Source organism: Lontra canadensis, unplaced genomic scaffold, assembly GCF_010015895.1.
Source record: "Lontra canadensis isolate GAN:19392208 unplaced genomic scaffold, GSC_riverotter_1.0 scaffold5, whole genome shotgun sequence".
Classification (NCBI taxonomy): Eukaryota; Metazoa; Chordata; class Mammalia; order Carnivora; family Mustelidae; genus Lontra; species Lontra canadensis.
Genome location: NW_022630999.1, coordinates 33,689,427 through 33,709,980, shown reverse-complemented (window position 1 = coordinate 33,709,980; position 20,554 = coordinate 33,689,427). Strand labels below are relative to the sequence as shown.

Below are 20,554 nucleotides of genomic sequence, written 5' to 3'. Positions count from 1 at the left end.
ACTGTCTGTCAGCCTGGTTCCTCGGTCACCACTTGCTTGCCTGGTGGACCACAAAACCAGCAGGGATGGGACTGTCCCTGGGTCCAACAACATGGGATCCCTCGTGTCCAGGACAGTATAGTTGTTGCTAATGTGGAGTGTCCAGATGGCCAGCGGCGGACTGACACTGAGTCTGTGACGTAGCTCCATCCCTCGGGCTGGCACGGTGACTCCCCACCTGCCGCCGCTTCCTACCCCCCTCCTCCTATCTCGCTGCTCTAGGATTGCGTGGCCCCCAAACACAGGTGATCAGTCATTGCCCGAGGATCTGTTTCCTTGGGAACTGGAGCTATGACAGGAAGGCAGAGGCCCCCAGTGTTCAGAAGAAACCGCAAACAGACATCCTAATCCTACTGGTTAGGATGTCTGGGGGCAGAGCCCAGCCTGATTTTAGATGCTGGGAAGGCCATTTGCTTTTCTCAGTTTCTCTACTACTTCCTGACAGAAGCCTGAAAGTCTGGAAGAAGTTAAGAAGGCTTCCACTCCCCATTTGGAGACAAGGCCAAAAACACCCCTCCCATAAGGAGAGTAACCGCAGCGCCCCAACTCACACTAGAGTGTGGATGGTAGGCTCAGCTTTGTCTCTAAGGCAGAGGAAGGGACCATGGAAAGCAAGGGGACTTTGGGTGCCTAAACAGAGAAGGAGGGAGTGCCATGGAGGGGAGATTACCTACAAGGAAAAACCAGCGAGCCAGGCAGGGCTGATTCCATATTGGGTCCTGCTGATCATAGCTGTGTGGCCTTGTAGGAGTCATTTACCTTCAAAATGGGAGAGCTGGATGAAGTGATCTCTTAGGTCCCTAAGAACTCTCCACCAGGAAAGGAAAAGATACAAGCAAGTGGCTCCTCTGTCCCAGCCCATGTACCCCACCCTCCCTCCCTGGGAGCTCTGAAGGTGGCAGCACTGGCTAGTTTTTGACAGACGTGGCTTATAATAACGGAACGTCCAGGGGCACAAGGAGACCTGTGCTGGACATAGAGCCCCCACCCTCTTATCCTGGGAGCCATCACTGGCATTGAGGGGGAGACCTTCAAAATGGTCATGGAGCATACGGAGTCTGATGTTGAACTGAGGTTAGAGCTAGAAAGTGAACGTGTGTAATAAGGTCATAAGGTTAGAAGTGGACACAGCTGGCTGTGCCCCTTACTGGCTGGCGGACCGGGGCACGCTGCCAACTCCCCAGCTCTGGGTTTTCACATCAGTGGAATTGGGGTCCTCATGCCAGCCTCAGGGGATTGGTGTGAAGATGTGAGCGGAGGGCGCATAGGGTAAGTGTCTGGTAAATGGAAGTTTTATTAATGTCGTCTGTTATGGTTATTACTGCTGACATCGACATTACTGGCGTGGAGCCACAACATCTGGAATTGTCCTGACAGAGCATCAAGTGGGCCATCAGCCTGATGATGGTCCTAATTGAAAGGAGATGTGACGCTCACGATCTGTTTAAATAAGAATCCGCCAAGCTCACGGTTGGCTCCACTTCTATGGGAAAAGGAGGCGTTCTCAAGACCCCTTCGGACTTCATAAAAACTCACAGGTTCTGACAATTTTCAGGAAATGGAACTCATGGGGCCACACACTGTTGAGCAAGGAGAACAGAGTTATGAGATTTTTAGAGGTTAAAGCTGACTTTCCTAGGATGCAACAACAGTGCCCAAATCTGGGTATTTTGTAAAACGCCTCTGTAAGAAATGACCTTGGCAGTTTCAAGACAAGGGATCAGGTCTGTTCTACAGCCGTGCGAGAAGGAGAGACTATTTTTCCATCTTGGTTGAGATTTTGTCCACTTGTTGTCGGAAGGGCAAACATTTCAAAGTTAAACATTGGGATCTCACAGTTTGGACTGAGAAACAGCAGGCCTGGGAAGCTTGAGCCTATCACTTGGAGAGGAAAAGGGCAGGACAGGATCAACAGATACAGGAAGGGACACCCAGGCTCGTGTCTTACAAGGGAAGCATGGTGATGCCCAAGGGTGTGTGGCTTCTTGGCTTCTCAAGGGCCCTCACTTCTCTTCCAAACCTTCTGGAGCTGTCTCCTCACCTTAAAGAACCCAAGACTGACAAAATGCCAACCACCACCATCACAGGGCTTTTTGGACTGTTGAGGAAATTGGAAGCTGGCCCAGCAGCAACAGGTCTGGGGCTCAACAAGGGGAATGGAGGCCACCAGGAAGAGCCTGGGGTGGACAAGGCTACAGGGACTGAGGCACCAAGGTGTCCAAGAGATAATACAGGGGCATGGTTAAAAGCCAAACTTCCCATCTGGCTGCCGGGGTTTGAATTCCAGCCTTTCCACTCACCGGGTGGATGATCTCAGGTCACTTCATGCCTCTGTATCTTCATCTGGGAAATAACCATACCCACCTCTTCAAGCTTGATATAGGAAGCTAATTCTTGTCATGTCTGTAGCACTGTGCTGGGGTTGGTCAAGCTCAATCAGTTTGAGCTCTTACCGTCTTTCTCTCTCATCTTTCACTACCCTTATGGACCCCGTGTCTAAGAAGTGAGTGTCCACCCCACATCTCTACATGACTCTAGCTCGGAGCCCCATGTTGCCATGCACTTAATACCCACCCGGTGCTGATTCTTTCCCAGCTGGAGTCCACCTTTCAGACGGAGTCCTTAGGCTCTGCCAAGGCCTCTCCCTGCACGGTTCCCTCGGGCTATGGAGGGAAGCCTTTGCTTCCACGATCTTTTCTCTGCCCATAAGAGCTCCTCAACTTTCTTGGGCCTCATCTGAGAAGCCTGGGATTCCGCCAAGTAAAGCTACCACTTCTGACTTGGTGACAAAATCCAAAGGTCGGACCACTTGTCCACTGTTTTCCTAACTCTTGAGCCTTTGGTCGCATGGCTTTTCCATCCCTTTCCAGAAGGGGAGAAAGGTAGTAGGAGGATCACCTGAGGGTGATTCTGGCAGGCTTTTTTGGCGTCCTTACATGCCAGCATTCGGCCCCTAAGGAACTGGAATCCTGGAGAAGGCTCCCAGGGGTGGGGGGCCACGGACGAGGAGGGCAAATCTGGCGCCGCGACAGGCTGGAGCCAGGCCCCTCAACATCACGACAGGTCTGCGTGGCCTGCCTTCCCGCCCTCTCCAGGCTGCGGGGAGGCTGCCGATGGAATTATGCAACAAGGCTGATGGGAGCCATGCACCATTTTTATTGTCAGTAAGAAAACAGTGACACTTTGGAAAAGATCAACTAGGAAAAAGACTGGTTGGTTGTATAAAAAATGTGAAGTACAAACTATTAACCAAAAATAAAATAAAAGAATATTTAAGAGGCTGCTCTGTTAGGTGCTAGGACTTAAAAAAATGAAACAAAAATACAGCTCCTTATACCTAAGAAACCGGGTTATTAAAAGATGCGTCTAGGATGTTGGGGAGAGAGCGGTGGGAGAGAACATTCTTGCTGGCTCCTTGTGCACACAGCCCCGAATCTGGGCAGGGGCGTCCTCACCGGGCTCTTGGATCACGGGGAGCGGGGGCCAGATCAGCCCTTGTTCCTCTTAGGGAGAGCAGCTGGAAGGAGGTGTCCCACTTTGAGGTCTCAGTGTCCCACCATGTCTCTTTTCCTCTGGAAAGTTCTCTCGCTGGTTCCCCTTGTGCATCCCTGGTCAGCTGCAGCTCACAGGTCCGAGGACAGGAAGTCAGGGATCTGCTTGCCTTCTTCAGCAGATTTGCTGGCCAGCTTTGTGGGAGAAGAAAATAAACAAACACACACACACACACACACACACACACACACACAGGATGGGATTCTCATGAGCACCGAGGCAGGGCTTCCCTGTCCCAGTCGCAAGGCTCCCTGCCCAAAGTCTCATGAGTGCAGGATAGTATGACTCTGACTTTGGACAGAGAGGGGGCACCCCACCATGGTTTGAGCACAGCCTCTGCGGCCCCATGCACTGTGGAAACCAGTCGCTCCCTAACTCTGTGAGCCCCATCAGCTCCTCCTGGGGTCATGGCAGGTCACATGGGACAAGGTCTGGAAGGGGCTCAGCATGGTGCCTGACTCCCTGTATGCTCGCAGTAAGCCTGGGATTATTATAGTAGCCGGGCTCTGGTTTGTATTATCTCAAGGATCAGAAGTGTCGATGGGACTTTTTTTTATCTTGAGTAAAGACCGACAAGTAACAATAGGAGATGGGCCATGAAAAGTCAGGGCTTGGAAACTTTTAATTAGTAGGATTCTGTAATATAAGTTGAATAGGAAAGCTCTTCCAAAAAAGAAAATTAAAAAGCACTTTCAGCTTCCAAAGATAGCCAGCTGCTGTGGCTCTGACAGGCACACCAAAAGGCAACTTGGGCAAAGGACGGTGACCAGTCCTGGAGTCCCAGGGGCCCTGTGTCTCCCCTTGACAGTTCTTGCTGGGGTCAGTCCTGCTCAGAGGGCATCTCTGGCTAGCATCCCAACCCCTGCGGGCCTGACCATGCCTCCCAGGGAGAGTACAAATGTGCGTGCCTGTGCGTGCACACTCATGCTTGCCTTCCCCCACCCCCATTTTCTCCTCTCTCTGCGTTGCTTTCTTCCCATCCCCCTCCCACGTACACTTGTCTTTCCACCCATCTGGGTCCTCACCATCGTCTTGAAGAACTGATTTACTTTCTTCCGTTTGAGTGTCTTCTTGTCGCCGTCTGAGAGAGGGAAGAAGGTCTGGCTGAGGCGGGGAGACGAGCTGGCGTCCTCTATCCCAGGCACGCCTGCCACTGAGAGCGTGAGGGCTGCAAGGACAGTGGAGAGAGGGAGTGAGTGGGTGGGTGGAGGAGAGGCGGTGCCTAAGGGACAGGAGGGTGACATGCGGGAGGTAGGCAGGAGACTGGCTGGGGCACAGAGACAGAAGCCAGGGAGGGCACATCACAGTGCCAGGCAGGAGGCAGGAAGGCCTGGCTGCTGCCTTGAAGGGGACTGTTGAAGCTGTCCTCCCGGGCACGGCTGGCCAAACCCCGGGCAGGGGCCTGCTGTCTGGCCCCATCAAAGTATCGTCGGGGCTTCTGAGCTAGAAATGTGGGGACCTGGGGGAAGGCCGCCTGGCTGCTGGGACCCTGATATCCTTAGGGAAGGTGGCCTTTTGCCCCAAAGTGGGGAGACGATGTGAGCTCACTCTTCCTTCATCTTTCTACACCAGGAGAAATTTCTCATCTTCCCTAAGGCAGGGGCTGGTGGAGAGAACTGTTAGCCGCAGCTCCCAGCTCAGAGATGTGTGGACCTGACAAATCAGCTACCTCTTGACACCGTTTTGACCTTGATAACATAGAGACAGCAGTGCAGACCTCCAGGGTATCGTGGCGGTGTGAGAGGATGACAGGGACATGACTGTGTGTCTGGCCAGATGCCACAGCTCAGGGGCTATTGTGCCTGGTACGATGAGGCCGGGGTCAAGGGCACGGTTCCAGGGACAGAGGGCCTGGCCTACACTCAGCCTCTGTCCCTTTCTAGCTGGTGACGTGCAGGAGCCTGACATTCCCAGTGCCTCAGTTTTCTCATCCACACAATGGGGCTAACGACATCATCTACTTTGTAGCTATGTGTTGAGGTGTAAATCAAAGATGAAAATTCAGCACGAGGCCTGGTGGCGGTCAGCACTCAAGAGATGGCAGGGGTCTTTGCTGAGATCTGCCTGCTGAGCTCCACAGGGGAGCTGCTTGTCTGTCCTGCTCCCCCCAATCCTTGGCCTGGAGACAGAGGCCCACCAGACACAGCGATCCGGGGTGTGACTGTCCCCGTTAGGGCTGCAGCATCCTCCTCAGCGATGTAGGAATGGACAGCCGTGTGCTGCTGCCCTCCTCACTGGACAGTGAAGGAGTGGTGGCAGAAACAGGTAGCATCTATGAATCAAACACTCTCCAGCTAGATGATGTGGTGGCAATTTCTGCAATTCCAGAAGAGGGTTCCAGGTCCAAAAAGGAAACAGAGGGCTTCTGGCCAGTGGGGAGGCCAGGCTAACGGAGAATGCAGGGCTGCCTAGTGTGACAAGTGGATTCCTAGTGACTCCTAAGGACCAGAGGGACCACAGGCCTCCAGCCCAGCTCCAGGTTGGGTTTGCAGGTCAGCTTGCCCTACAGAACGGGGGCAGGGTGGTGAGAGCTCAGAGGACGGGGGCCTCTGAGCAGAGCCTCTTGCCCCCGGGATGGCCGGCCCCTTTGCTATATGGCTACAGTCCCCACCCACTGTCCACCCCCCAGGCTGGTGGCCCCATTATCCCTGTACCCTCCAGTGCTGCCGGTGGCAGGGAGCATACCTGGGATAGTGGGCATGGACTGACTGGCAAAACTCATCTGAGAGAGGATGGATGCCCTGGGGGGAATGGCCGCATGCTCCGAGAGGTTGGTGTCACTCATGAACTCGTGCTTCCGGGAAAGCTGAAGAAATACACCATACACACACATATACACACACACATGCAGACACACACACACACACACACACACCACAGAGTCTTAGCATTAGGCAGCTCCTGGCCTGGCAAAGTCAGTGATAATGGCTTGGCAAGGCTTCTGTGTACCTAGCTGACTTATTCTGTTTTCTATCATCCCATGCCAGCCTGCCATGTACAGTTGCACAAGTTGATACTATGTTACTCTAGGGGTTGGGAGACATTCATTTTAGACAATCATGTGAATGATACCCCCTAGAGTAGTAAAACATGGAGGACTTATTTCCACTTTTGTGCCCTGGCAAGAGTAGCCTCCAAGGTCTACTGGGAAGTGTGTGCAGGATCTTTTCTTTACTGGAAGGCATCTTAGCAGGACCCTTGCCCTTTCATCTGACACCCCTCCCTTGCCAGAACAGTTAATCCCTCTCCCCTTCCTAGCCTCTAAGAATGCCTTCAACAAACTTCTCTTTCAAGGGAAACTAAGATTTGAACCCAATGACACCAAGTTTCACTATTAAAGAGTTATTAGTTATAGGACAAAAAATCTTAAAGTCAGGGCAGTGAGAGTCCATCTCTACATCTGTAGCTGGGTTCCTGGTTCACTAGAGGAGCCCAGCAGGTTCTGAGATGTCAGAGGTAGGAATGGTCCTTGGGTGAGGGACACGGGGCAGAGATGTAGAAACAGCAGCCCAGCACTGGGTGCGCTGCCTCCCTCTGTCTGGGTGCCCCAGGCAGCTTCTCCCATTTGCCACATGGTGGGAAAGGCATGCGCAGGCTGGAGTCTTAACAGCTGGGGTTCAAATCCCGGCTCCGTCACGTCAGGCTGGATGAACATTTGCAGCGCTTTGCTTCCCTGCTCCTCAGACACTCCCTCTGCATCCCCTGCCTTGCTGCAAGCACGAGGCTCGAATGGGACCTTCTCTGGGGGCCCTGGATAGCATGTGAGCAGCAGAGATGCACTAAAGGTGTAAGAGGCAGCCTGCTGGGGCTGCTTACCCGCTTCAGGTCCGACTCGGCTGCAGCCTTCTCATCCGCAAACACCACGCTGCTCCTCTTGGCCCTCTTCTTGGACCGCCGCAGCTTGACTTCCGGCAGAGTGCTCCCCACAGAGATCATCTCCACCGGCTCCGCTTTTGGAGTCTTCGGAGTTGCTAATTCCAGGTCAAAGCTGAAGGGCACAAGGGCGGCAGTAGGAACTGCAGTTAGAGCTTCACGGGGACCGCCTCGCAGGGAGCCAGGCTGGCTGAGTTGTCCCTACAGGAGTCAGCGGCAGATCCACTAACCTGGCAGAGTTCGGGGAGCTGCTTGCTTAATTTGCAAACATCCAAAATACAGAGTAAAATGAAATTGGGGGATGGGAGCCTAAGCAGGAAAGACATGCAGTGAGGAGAGACAGGGCTAGGCTGCGGCTCTGGATTCAAGTCCAGCTCTGTCCCTTTTACTGAAGGCCTGGGGCAAATCACTCAGCCTCCCTGAGCCATTCTCTCCTTCCAGTAAGTGCAGGTGTCTGCAGGACCGTGTGAGACAGCCAGGAGGTGAGGCTGGAGAGTCCTCGACTCACGTTACCATGTCTTTGGAGGAGAGGAGTTGGGCCGGGTGGAACGGAAGACCCCAGGATGGTGGGAGGGGAGAGGATTTTCATGGAGTGAAGGAGCACCTTTTTCCCCTGCAGAGGGATGGGTGGGTGCAGGAGGGGCAGCTCTGTAGGGAGTTTGGGGGGGTGGCGCCCAGCAGAGATGAGGAGAGGTGAGATTGAACAGGCTGGGGTAGGAGCTCCAGCCCAGAGATGGCTAGGCTGGGAGGACACCAGCTGTGGCCAAGTCCTGCCAGGGCTCAGAAAAGCTGCCTTGGGCTTGGACCTCCAGTGACCCCCTCTCAGTGGCACTAAGGATAGCAGCGTCACAGTATGCCCATGGGGGTTTTAGTGAGGCACCAGCTAGGGAAAGGCTCGGAAGCAGGAGGGTAGGGAAGTAGTAGACAGGTGGCCTCTGGGGCAGAAGGAGAAGCAGCAAGGCTTTGCTGGGGACCCAGGGGCAAGGTGGGGGGTCAGCAGTGCTGGGGGCTCCTGGGGCAGGCACTGACCTCTCAGAGGTGGTCCTGCTGGGGGTGCTGCAGTCAGAGTTCATGGAAGCCATAGAGATGATGGACATCTGCCTGTAGGAGCGCAGCATGGACCGCGGGCGGCCCACACGCCTGTCCTCAAAGTCGGGCTGCAGGCGGGGAGAGCAGAGTGGTGAGCAGCCCGCCCTGGGCTGAAGGGGCCAATCCTGTGGCCACAGCCCTCCCCCACCTCCTCCAGCTGAGCAGGACGGAGCTGCCGGGCAGGGCAGGGCACTGCACAAAATTCCTTGCGGGCTGAAGCCAGGGGGTGGTTGTTTTAGGAAAGAATTGGGCTGGCCTTTATTCCTTGTTCCTGGGAGCTGATCTCTTAATGTCCCCTTTGTTCTTCTCGGGGGTCCCATGATACTCATGAGAAGACTCGGGCTGGAGGCCAGGCCGAGGGACCCACCGTGGGGTTCCCAGGTCAGGCTCTGTCCCAGCTGGTAGACGTCCCACCTCTAGAGAGGACAAGGGGCTGGGCGGATTTCAGTCATGCGGCCCAGGGGTCACCCCCTCATGACGATGTAATAAAACCCCAGTAAGAGCACCCCAGATAAGGCTAGGGTGAGTGTCCTGGTGGCTGCATGGATGGTCCGGCAGGGAAGTCGTGCCCTTGGCACACGTCCACGGTGTGTTTGGGACAACTCCCAGCCTCACCCTCTGCATCACTTCCTTCAGCTGGTCCTAATTTGTATTTTTGCCATAAAACTGTGATCATAACATAGAGCTTTCTTGAGTTCTGTGGAATTCTGTGAACCTGAAGGGGTCAAGTGAACCCCCAAGTTTGAAACCAGTTGGTCAGACGTGGCGGGGGCTTGGGAACCCCAGTCTCTGAAGGGAGGGCAGTCTTATGGAGGACTCTGGCCTTAACCTGTGAGATCTGACCCAATTCTGGTAGCTAACAACAGAATTGCGGGACTCGTTTCATGGAAAAACTCAGGCCAGAAGACAAGAGGCCTGGGTTTACCTCTACACTCTTTTTAGGAACTCAGGACCCCCTCTGGGCCTCAGTTTTCTAATCTATAGAGTCAGAGGCTTGAGCCACATGGCCTCTATGGGACCACACAGCCTTGATGTTTCAGGATTCTGCTTCCTGGGGAGGAGGATAAAGATGTCCCTGTGAGTACCAGGCCACTGGCCTCTTTATGTCCCAGAGCTTATTAGTGGCCCAAAGCACTAGCTTTGGAGGCAAACAGAGCCAGGTGAAAATTCTGCCTTGCACTCTCTTGCTGTGCAGCCTTTGGCAAGTTACTTAGCACTTCTGAACCTCCCAAAGAGATGCAAGGAGTTGAAAACCATTCCTACTTCCCAGGCACGTGGTGAGGACTTAATGGGCTGTAGATGCCAAGGGCTGAGATCAGGCTGGGCACATATCAGGTGCGTCCACAGTCCCTAAGTGTGGAGGGCCCTCTTTGTACCTGGGCTTTGTCTAGGGGTGACCGTGAGGGGCCATGTTTACAGGAAGGTTCGCCAGGGTCAGGTCCTCCTCCTCCAGGGGAAGTTCCTTTGCAGGGTCCCTGCCAGCTCCCATCCCCCCCGCCCCGCCCGCCCCCCACACTGCACTCCACCAGTCTTACCCCTCCCAGACTTGGGGACCATGCCTACCATTTCTCTGACACCATACTCCTTCTCCACCTTCACTTTCAGGTTCTTGAAACATTCTTCCATCCGGTCGTGGAAGGGCCGCAGATTCTCTGACACCCTTTTCTCATGGATTTTAATCCCAGCTCCCAGGAAAGGGATCTGGAGAGAAAGGGTAGACGATGAGCCACAGGCTGGCCTCCTGGCTGTGGCCTGGGACCTGGCCCGTAAAGATGGCTGAAGTCACATTGGGCTGCTCAGAACTTGTGGAGGGCACCGGGGCCTCTGAGACCTTCACAGAATCGGCAGCCCTGGGGAATGGGCAAGCTGCAGCCCTGGGGTTGGCTCTGGAAGGCGAGAAACCCCTCCAGCCACCCTTGCCCCCTAGGAGGGTCAGACCTGCACTAGAGGCTGTATGTTTAGGAAAGTCTACTAAGGGGCAGAGTGTGGGGCGAGCAGGGAGGAAGCTTGGTGATGCTCACATAAAGTTTGCCCAAGAAGCTCTGGGCAATGCAAAGGGAAAGGATGAGTGTCAGAAGCTAGCAGATAGAAGGAAAGAAGGGCCGCAAGGAAAAGGAGGAGGGACATAGCTTCGTCTTATAACATGGGAGGTCCGGGGATACCTTATGTGGCTGCTGAAAAAGATAGGGAAGTGTTAATACACTAAGGTACTAGCCAATAGGGAATTTTCACAGTGATGTAAAAGCCTTGGGAAGATGGGGGCAGATGAGGTGACTGATGTGAGGGAGTTAAACTCACTCATCAACAAAGGAGGTCAGTGGGATTCTGCCTCAATGGTGGCAAGAAGCAAGAATAGCCGAGCCACAGTGGCCACCGCTAGAAGGAACGCTGACAGTGTGGCCCCAGTGGGACATAACTAGGTGTGCAAAGAATATAGATTATTTTGAGGAGAAGAAAATAAACATTTCTTTAAGGACACTACTGGCTCCTTCTTTGGGAGATAGCTCTGAAGGCACAAAGTGAATGAGAAACCGAAATCTTATCTGACCTTCACCATGTCCAGCGGATGATGGACGGCAAGTGACCTCCCGGAGCAGAGGAGGGAGTTAGTGATAAGAAGAGGCCAATCTGCCTCTAGAAACTCATGAGGGCCTTAGTGATGGGAGGCAGCAGGTAGCCCAGAAAAGTCAGGGTGACTTGAGGAGCTGAACACAGAGGGATAAGTTGAAATCCTGTGACAGGAGCAGTTAGACCTCCAGGTCTGTGTCACTTCGCCCTGTGGCCAAGGATTATATTTTCCCATTTCCCCTAGAAGAAGGAGTTTATCCTCTAGAATAATTAGAACAAGGGACACTGGGCTTGAAGGCCCCAGGCACAATGGCAGGGATGAGGAGCCAGATTGGAAATGGGGGTTGAAGGGGGAAGTCTGCCTACTGATGGAAGCCCTTCACCTCTCAGGTCCCAGATTCTAGCAGCATCATTGCCAGGATTATCTTTCCTATGTTTGAAAGGTGTGTAGCTGGAGAAAGGGAATGACCCATTATAGAGATATCTGTGGGTCACTCAGTTACCACATAGTGATGCCATCTAGCTGACGAAGCCACCACCCATGTACACAGAGTTTCACTTAGGTCTTTCATGCCTCTGTCTATGAAGATCACCAAACATTGAAGGAGGTTCTCCAGTATGAAAGACAGAGATCAGAACCGACAGATAGGAAGGAAAGCAAAAAGGAAAAAAGAAAAAGGAAAAAAAAAAGGGAGGAAGGGTAGCAGGGAGGAACACATGAACTAACTTGGAAAAAACAGGGAGCATAAAGAGCGCCTAAGAAAACAGTATTTTAAAAAGTTTAATTAGTATATAGAAACAGAAAAGATCCTCCATCCATGAAATAAGACAAAAATTTTATATAAAAAAGAGGAATAATGGGGCTCCTGGGTGGTTCAGTGGGTTAAAGCCTCTGCCTTCGGCTCAGGTCACAATCCCAGGGTCCTGGGATGGAGCCCCGCATCGGGCTCTCTGCTCAGCAGGGAGCCTGCTTCCCTTCCTCTCGCTCTGCCTGCCTCTCTGCCTACTGTGATCTCTGTCAAATAAATAAATAATAAAAATCTTTAAAAAGAAAAAAAGAGGAATAATAATAGAAATCCCACATATAAAACCTAATAGCATAGGTATAGTTGGAGAATGGGTTTACAACACTAACAAAGACAGGAAATCAATTATCTAGGCATCCATCTCAAAATTTTAGTGAAAGAACAGCAAATTAAATCCAACAAGAGTAAAAGAAAGGACATAATAAATGTGAGAGTAGGTGTGGATAACAAAAGAAACAAACTTACAGCAGAGAGGATTGAGGAAGCCAAAGCTGATTCTTTGGAAAACTGTTTCTTTGTATCCAGTAGGGCCAAAGCTGCCTGACCTGGAAATTCCGGTACTAGACACGTACTGAGCGAAGTGAGTAGTTATGTTCACCAAAAGACAGAAACAAGAATGTTCATTGCAACTGTATTCATATTACACAAAGCCTGAGAGCAACCCAAATGTCCACCAACAAGGGAATGGATAAATGAATTGTTATGTTATTGGTATGTTGTACATTCATGTAATGGATGAGGGAAATTAAAAAAAAAACATAGACCTCTGACCTATGCGACAATCTGGTTGAATCTCAAAGGCACTGCGTTGACCAGAAGAAGCCAGACACACAGTAGTCCATACTGTATAGTAATACATACGTATAATACCACTTATATGAAATTCAAGACCAGGCCAAACTAACTGTGCTGATTGAAGTTCGGCAGTATCTCGCAGACCTCGATACTCCACACTATAACCAACTCCGTGCCTAGGTACACACCCGTCAGAAATTATGCATATGTGTGCCCCAAAGACATCTATAAAGACGTTCAGAGCAGCATTCCTTGTTATAGTCCCAAACTACAACCAACCTAAATCTCCATCAGTTGAAAAAGAAATAAATATGTTTTGGTAGCGTCACACAATCCAGCTATACAGACCATATTATACATCAGTGAAAATGGAAGAATGATAGCTATGTACAAGATGAGTGAATTTTACAAACATAGCATTGAGCAAATAAGTTAGACCCAGAGAATGTATACTGCATGGCCTCATCTGTATTACAGGCCAAAAATAAGCAAAAGTAAACTCTGGTGTTTAGGAGTGAGTGCTTGAGTGGCTAAAAACTATTTTTACTTTTAAAATTTTGTTTTAAGATTTTATTTATTTATTTGACAGACAGAGATCACAAGTAGGCAGAGAGGCAGGCAGAGAGAGAGGGAGAAGCAGGCTCCCTGCTGAGCAGAGAACCCAATGCGGGGCTCGATCCCAGGACCCTGGGATCATGACCTGAGCAGAAGGCAGAGGCTTAACCCACTGAGCTACCCAGGCGCCCCTAAAAATTATTTTTAAAGGAGCAAGGAAATGATTACTGTGCAAGCAGGACTGTGGTCAGTCTTGGGGAAGACTAAAAATGACTACAAGCGAGGCTTATAGACACAGGCGGGCTTCTGGGCTCTGCTTCATCCAGTAGGTGGTCATATGGTGTACACTTTGTGATAAATCAACATGATGCACATTTTTGCTATGTGTACTTTTCTGTATGTAATATCTCACAGCATGTTTGAAAGATGAATTCACTGTAGACATCTGTCCATGCTGATAAATATAGAGAAAAATCTTTACAAAGAAAAAAATTAAGACGCAATCAATCTTGAGATCTGTGCAATCTTGAACACAAAAAAGTACTTGGAAAGCTTTGGCTTTTGTTGTGTTCCTAGACGAGGCACAAGAGATTCCCCTTTGAAATCCAAAGTTCTCAGGCTTTGAGAAAAATCCGAAGCATATCTGGCTTTGTGAAACTAAGATCCAATTTAGAATTAAGCTCTAAGAGGTCAGGGAACAGGCCTAATTTCGTCCAGCACTGTTTCTGTTGCTGGGCACACAGTAGGATCTCAATAAATATAAGGTACAAGAATGAATGGACAGAAGGACAAGGAAGAGCTAATTCACTGTATGTAATATTGTTACAAGGCTGCCTTCACCATGGCAGGGTACCATCTTCTGAGTGTTAAGTGCCCATGGTTAGGGGGTCTGGACTCTGAGTGGGAGGAACCCGGTCCCCTTGCTGGGGAGGGGGTGGCTACCAGGTCAGGAGTGGGCTTCTGTAACATGGTGGCTTGTTGGGGGCGGGGTGGGAGAGGTAAGGAAAGTGTTACAGAGAAGGTGGCCACTAGGGGCCGCTGTCTGAAGAAGCCAAGTTAATTGCTCTTAAAAGCTGTAACAGCAAATAGACACTTTCAAAGTCTCCCTTCTTTTTAATGTCCCTCCATTAGCTCCAAGACTCTGATAGAATTCTTTAAGAAGGTACAGCCTGGCACTAGCTATGCTGTGAGGCTGAGGTTCCTGCTTTGGGTGTGGTGGACACAACATGGAAGATGAATTACCAGGTGATAAGACCCGGTAGAGGGGCCCAGGGCAGTGATACCGATTGAGAATTGACTCCAACAACCAAACAAATGTGTGTGGTGTGCTAGCCCTCCCTGGGGCATCCCAGAAATATCTGAGAAAGGGACCCAATCAAAGCCAGGCCTTCCTGATTACCAGGCTGGGGGTGGTGAGGGGGAATATCATTCTTTGAGTATTAAAGGGCATGATGACCTCGGGAAGCTGGGGATCTTGGGGAAGTTTGTGTTTCACAGGTGGCACAAGGTAAGAAGGGAGAGAAAATTCCAGACACACAAAATGCACTCAGGAAACGGTGTCTGTGCAGCACTTGCTGTTTCATTTTTAAAGCCTTGCTTTGCATATATTGGCAGAGGCAGAGAAGGACCTGAATTAGGAATCCTTATTTTAAGAAAAGAGGCTGCACCCAATGCTTCTCATTCCCTGATTTCCCTAGAGTAACAAAAACTCCCTACCACAATAGCTTGCTTTTCTTTGCATGGTGACTGTCAAGAAGGGAGGGAGGGTGGGAGGGAGGACAGGCAGCTGCAAACTGCTGTCCCCTGCTCCATGCCTCTCTCCAGCTCCTGCCCTCTGGAGCCCACCTGGCGTTCTGGGAGCTGAGTGGTCCCTGCAGAGCAGGTTCAGGTTCAAGGACCAAGGACAGGGTGAAGGCTTCTGGGGGTGGGGGGACCTGGTGGACGGTTTCTTCTCTGGGGAGTAGGAGAGATGGGGAGAGATAAATAGAGGGAAAGAGAAGGAGGGAGAGAGAAGGAGGGAGAGAAAACACAGGAGAAGGACCCAGAGAAAGTCAGGGAGAAGGCAGGAGGGAAGTGGAGAGACTAGGATGTGAGGGGCAGAGGGAGGCAAAAGAGAGAGGAGGGGTAGAAGCAAGGAAGGTGTGAGAGAGAAGGAGGAAGGGACAGATGCACAGCAAGACAGAGATTTAAGGAGAGCTTGGAGGGAGAAGATGGGGTGCAGGGAGAGAAGGGGTAGAGGAAAGACAAAGACAAGCAGGGTGGTAGGAAGGGCAGAGCCTTCCAAGTTTTCTGGCTTGACTTCTGGGGAGGTGCAGAATGCAAGCTCTTTGACCAAAAACCCACCAAATGAAGGCCTCAGTTATTTTCCAAACCTGATAATCCATCTTGCCTTATCTGCAACAAACGGGGCCAGCTTTAGGAGGTGGGGGTGGGGGCCAAATCTTCTGTTATCTGATTGGTGTGTGCCAGGCAGGGGGCCTGGCTTTCCCTTCTGTCCCACTGGGTAAAGCCACCTCTCTGAATTCCACATGCATTCAATAGGGCCATTTTAGCAACACGCAGCAGAGCACTGCTGCCCAGCACCCGTGCGCCACCCCAGGGTGCAGGGCCCTCAATGCCAGCTCCAGGGCAGGCCTGCCCACGGGAGATATGGATTCAGAAGAAGGGCAGAAAGTCAAGGGACAGGACAAGAGGTTAAACTAGGCCATGCCAGCCTGAGACCAGCCGGCAGAGGGGAAGGGAGCAGGGAGAGGACAGGACCAAGACAGGGTGACCCAGACCCAGTCCAGCTATGCTTTACCTGCCACGCGATCAGGTCCTTGAGGCGGCTCAGTTTTTCCTGGTCCTCTGGGTGATCCCTTGTGTACTCCTCTGTAAAAAAGGCCTGGGGAGGACAGGCAAGCATTTGGGGTTTCCTGTTCATGTGGCGTGGACCCCACAAGCAACCTCTCTATTACTGGGAAAGGACACCTTTGGAGGGGGCATGAGGTCATGTGTATTTGAATGGGGCAAGGCCCTGTAGGCATGGACTTTGTTTCTTCTTCCTGGAGGCTCAGATCAGAACCCACTGGACAAGGGCCACAAATCCCAGCGAAGCTGTTCTCCAAGTCTCCCGGGAGCAGATGCATCAGCAACACTTGGGAATTTGTCAGACATGTAAATTCTTGGGTGCCACCCAGACCTACTGAATCAGAACCTCTTGGGGGAGGGGGAAGGGGGGAGTGGAGGAAGAAGCCCTGCATGGGATTCTGATGATCCTTCAAGTTTTTGAGCATTGCTCCAGGGAAAAGAACTCAGGAAGGCATCCCCCCTGGGATGCTCCCGCTCCCCCGACCACCTCCCTTACTGTGTGTGCCCCACGCAGCTGCTAGCTCTTTCTGGACTTAGGTCCTCAGTGTGTATGCCCATACACAGACTTGTGTTATCACCCCTCAAGGCTGAACAAAGCCTTACTGATGATGACTAATGGGATATCCAAGAGCAGCTAGAAGGGCTGCTTGGGTGACAGAAATGACTCTCCCTAAATTATACCACTGCATTGTATTCTTAGTTTTACATCAGTGGAGGACATAGAAAAGATAAATGGGGAATCCATTATGAGATGTATTAGAATGAGGAGTCCTTTTTCCCCTCTGTGCCGTTAATGTATGGACTAGGTAAAAGCCAGATAAAGTCTCTTTATTCTACTTCAATGCTGGGAAAAGCTATGCCCCTCTACTGAGAAATTGGTATTCCCCCAGCGGAAAATGTGACTTACATAACTATTGGCTTTTCTCTTTTTGCCACAGGTACCAGGAGGCTCAACATAAAATCTGTGGCTAAAATGTGTGGGCATCTCTGGAGAGACCTTACAACTTGGATGCCTAGATTATAACTCCCATTTTGGAGTTGATCTCCTAGCCTTTCTATATGTTCACATATTCTGGGTTTCATTTCTTTCCATTTGTAGAGGTCATCTCAATCAACTGTGGAAGATATGGGGTCACACAGGTGGCACGTGCTTTGATGTGTGCCTCCTATACATCTGTATAGGGGATCTGGAATAGGATTCTGGAATAGGGGATCCTGGTGACCCCTGCTCCTTCCTGCCTTAGCAGAATGGGGCACTGAGGGTGGAAAGGAGATGAGAGAGGGAAGGGGTTTGAGGTCCCACCAAGCTGAAGTGTCCCTTCGGGGGACACACAGCCATAGTAAGACAGTGACCTTCAGCTATATCTGTCCCTTGGGTCCTCCTGCCGCTGCTCTGTGGCCATGGTGGTGGTGGTGGTGGAGTGGCTGGAGTGTGGAAGCCCTCACCTTCTCATACTTGGCGAACCCTCCCATGACAGCGGGATCCACGATCCCATTCAGGAGCATGGAGAGCGGGTTAATGGGGAGGCTTTCATCACTCTGGTACTGGTTGATCATCATCAGAATCTTCTCATTGGCTGTGGACATGGTTTCAATGGCGTTCTCCAGAGGGCTAATTGTGGTCTGTTGAAAACGAGATCATCAGGAAGAAAGGGCCTTAGCAGGTTGCTTTAAAAACAGATATAATTGGGGCACCTGGGTGGCTCAGTGGGTTAAAGCCTCTGCCTTCGGCTCAGATCATGATCCTGGCATCCTGGGTTTGAGTCCTGCATCGGGCTCTCTGCTCAGCGGGGAGCCTGCTTCCTCCTCTCTCTCTCTCTGCCTGCCTGTCTGCCTACTTGTGATCTCTGTCTGTCAAATAAATAAACAAAATTAAAAAAAAAAAACCAGATATAATTATTGGTATTGATTTCTTCTGGGGTTGGAATTCAAATAAGGCAATGCTCCCCAAGGGGCTGTAACAGGCTCTTGTTATAATCAGTGAGCTCTAGGGGCTGTCTCCTGTCTAGGGAAAGGCAGGCTAACTTTCTGCTTACTGAGAATGGCATTTCCCTGGGGAGTAAGAGGCAAGAAATCTCAGGCACTCGCTGGGGTTACAGAGGCCGGGTTTGCTCCAAGGAGGGTTTTCTCTTTTCCTTCCTTTCTTCCTTCCTTTTTAGATTTTTATTTATTTATTTGACAGAGAAGCACAGAGACAGAGGGAACACAAGCACAGGGAGTGGGAGAGGGAGAAGCAGGCTACCTCGTGAGCAGGAAGCCTGATGTGGGGCTCAATCCCAGGACCCTGGGACCTGAGCCAAATGACTCAGCCACAACTGAGCCACCCAGGTGCCCCAGGGTTTTCTCTTCTTACTACCTGGGCAAAACATGCTCCAGTTCAGCCCCTCCTGTTGTGCAGCTACTGTGTGTGAGTTACGATCTGTGTGGGCATCTGGCGATCTGATCACTAGGCCCATAGTAGGTCCTAGGGTTGGTTGTTGTATAAAATGTCACTGCTCCAAGCTGGACTCAATTTAGTTGAGAGGATCAAATGAAACCCCTTTCCAACACCTCTCAGAAAGCAATATAAACAGAGGGCCATAAAATGGGAACTGGCAAAACAGTGTGGTTTTCAAAAGATGGGACCTGGAATACAAAACAAAGCCAGGGATCTGCACGCTTTTTCTGTGAAACGGCCAGACGATAAATATTTTAGGCTCTGAGCCAAGGACACAACCTGCTATTGCAGGGAGAAAGGGGCAACAGGCAGCCTGTGAGTGAATGAGCCTGGTTGTTACAATAGAACTATTTACCAAAACAGGTGTAAGTGGGGTACAGCTCACAAGCCGGAGTCTGTGGACCCTTAAACTGAACAAATTAAAACAACATAAATCTCAGCTCTGCTATTTTTTCTAGCTGCGTAAACTTGGACAAGTTTTCTAACCCTTCTGAGCCTCGGTTGACTCGAGTAAAACAAGGACAGAGGGTAAGAAAACCTGCTTCAGAGAGCGGCTGGGAGCCACTGTTACTAATTCTTGTGGGTGTGAGGACAGAGGCCAGCAGTTGTCCTTAAGAAGATAAGTCTTGCCGGCAGGGCCCAGTAGAGGCTGGAGAGAAGGGTTGAGTAACTGGGGAAGACTTCTTGGAAGTAGGGACCCTACACTGTATCATCTGTGACATGATAGTGATACAGTGCCTGTCTCACTGGGTATGTAGCAAAGATTGTTTGAGATAATAAGACACTCGACTCACAGCAGAGTTCTCTAAAAGTTGGCACCTGCTTATTGTTATAACCATCATTGTGAGAAGGACAGACCAGCCTCTACAGCCATGCTCTTGGTTATCTCTTTGAACCATTTCCTCAGATCTCTGAGATCCTAGCCTCTGCACCCCTTGTTTCTGGACACTTTTGAGGATGGCCGCTCTCTGCGGTACGAAGGCCCCAGGAGTAGACTCTACCTCTGTTTCCTTCTGCCCCCTGCCGCATTCACACAAACACACGCAAACATGCACACACATGCGCTCGCACACACACATGCACAGGCACAAAGAGGGAAATGAACTCCCGGGGAAGGCTGCTCTGGCTGGTGGGGGCTGCAGTCCTTAGGCCACAAGCTACAACCCATGGTCCCATTTCTGGCAAGCGCATAGACCATCCCCGCAGGGACTTTACAAGGCCAAGGTCTAGACTGAGTTCTAAGGAAAATCTATCACCACCACGTGGATGGAGCCCAGCACCACACCTGGATTTCAACAATAGCCTGGCATGTCTGAAACATGCAGGCTTTAAGGAGAGTTATTAAAAATGGAAAGTCCTATTGATTGGCTTTTTTCCTCATTTCTGGAGCTATTTTTTAACCTCATTATAGCCATCAGGAACAGAGAATGAAAAGGAAAATTCTTTTGGTTTCTCACCTACGCCTGAGTATATAGATCTCAGCAGTTATGGGGGTTCTGCATTTGGTGGGAGGCCTGGATGTCAGGGGCTGATAACAGGAATAAAAGCAATCACCATGCTAATGGGGCCGGCTCCATTTACTGATTGCCTCCAAGGTGTCAGCCCATGCTGGGCTTACACCACAATCAGGCGCTCTTCTTTTGTTCCCTGGACAGCGGGGGTCCCTGGCCCCAGGACGGATGGCAGCAGAGCTGGGAGGGAATGGGGGGAGGGGTTCCTGATTTTTAAAGGGAGCTTCTCTGACCACAGCTGGCCCACTGTGCTACCAAACTCGCCTTATTATTGGTCCTTAGGACTTAGTCAAGTCCTCGAATCTCCGGCCCGTTTTCTAACCTGAATCTCAGTTTCTTTTTAAGCGGTACAAGTATATAATGCTTGCCTAAGGTGCTGTGAGGGGAAACTAAATTATCAGGGAGCAAATCCTTTGGGAACATTTTTAAGGGGGAGAAACGTCGGCTGAAAGATGAAGTGATGGTAATACCTTGCAATC

General features: G+C 50.9%; 1 protein-coding gene across 1 annotated transcript in view; it reads right to left on the bottom strand.

Annotated features, from left to right (window-relative positions):
* Nucleotides 1-3,179: 3,179 nt before the first annotated feature.
* Nucleotides 3,180-20,554, bottom strand: part of DOCK2 (dedicator of cytokinesis 2) — a 408,294-nt gene continuing 390,919 nt past the window's right edge. Inside the window, 8 exon segments of the mRNA XM_032851775.1 lie at nucleotides 3,180-3,725; nucleotides 4,617-4,759; nucleotides 6,277-6,397; nucleotides 7,408-7,579; nucleotides 8,494-8,621; nucleotides 10,117-10,254; nucleotides 16,078-16,161; nucleotides 17,574-17,750. Of these exon segments, the coding sequence (XP_032707666.1) occupies nucleotides 3,663-3,725; nucleotides 4,617-4,759; nucleotides 6,277-6,397; nucleotides 7,408-7,579; nucleotides 8,494-8,621; nucleotides 10,117-10,254; nucleotides 16,078-16,161; nucleotides 17,574-17,750 (1,026 nt within the window). The 3' untranslated portion in view covers nucleotides 3,180-3,662.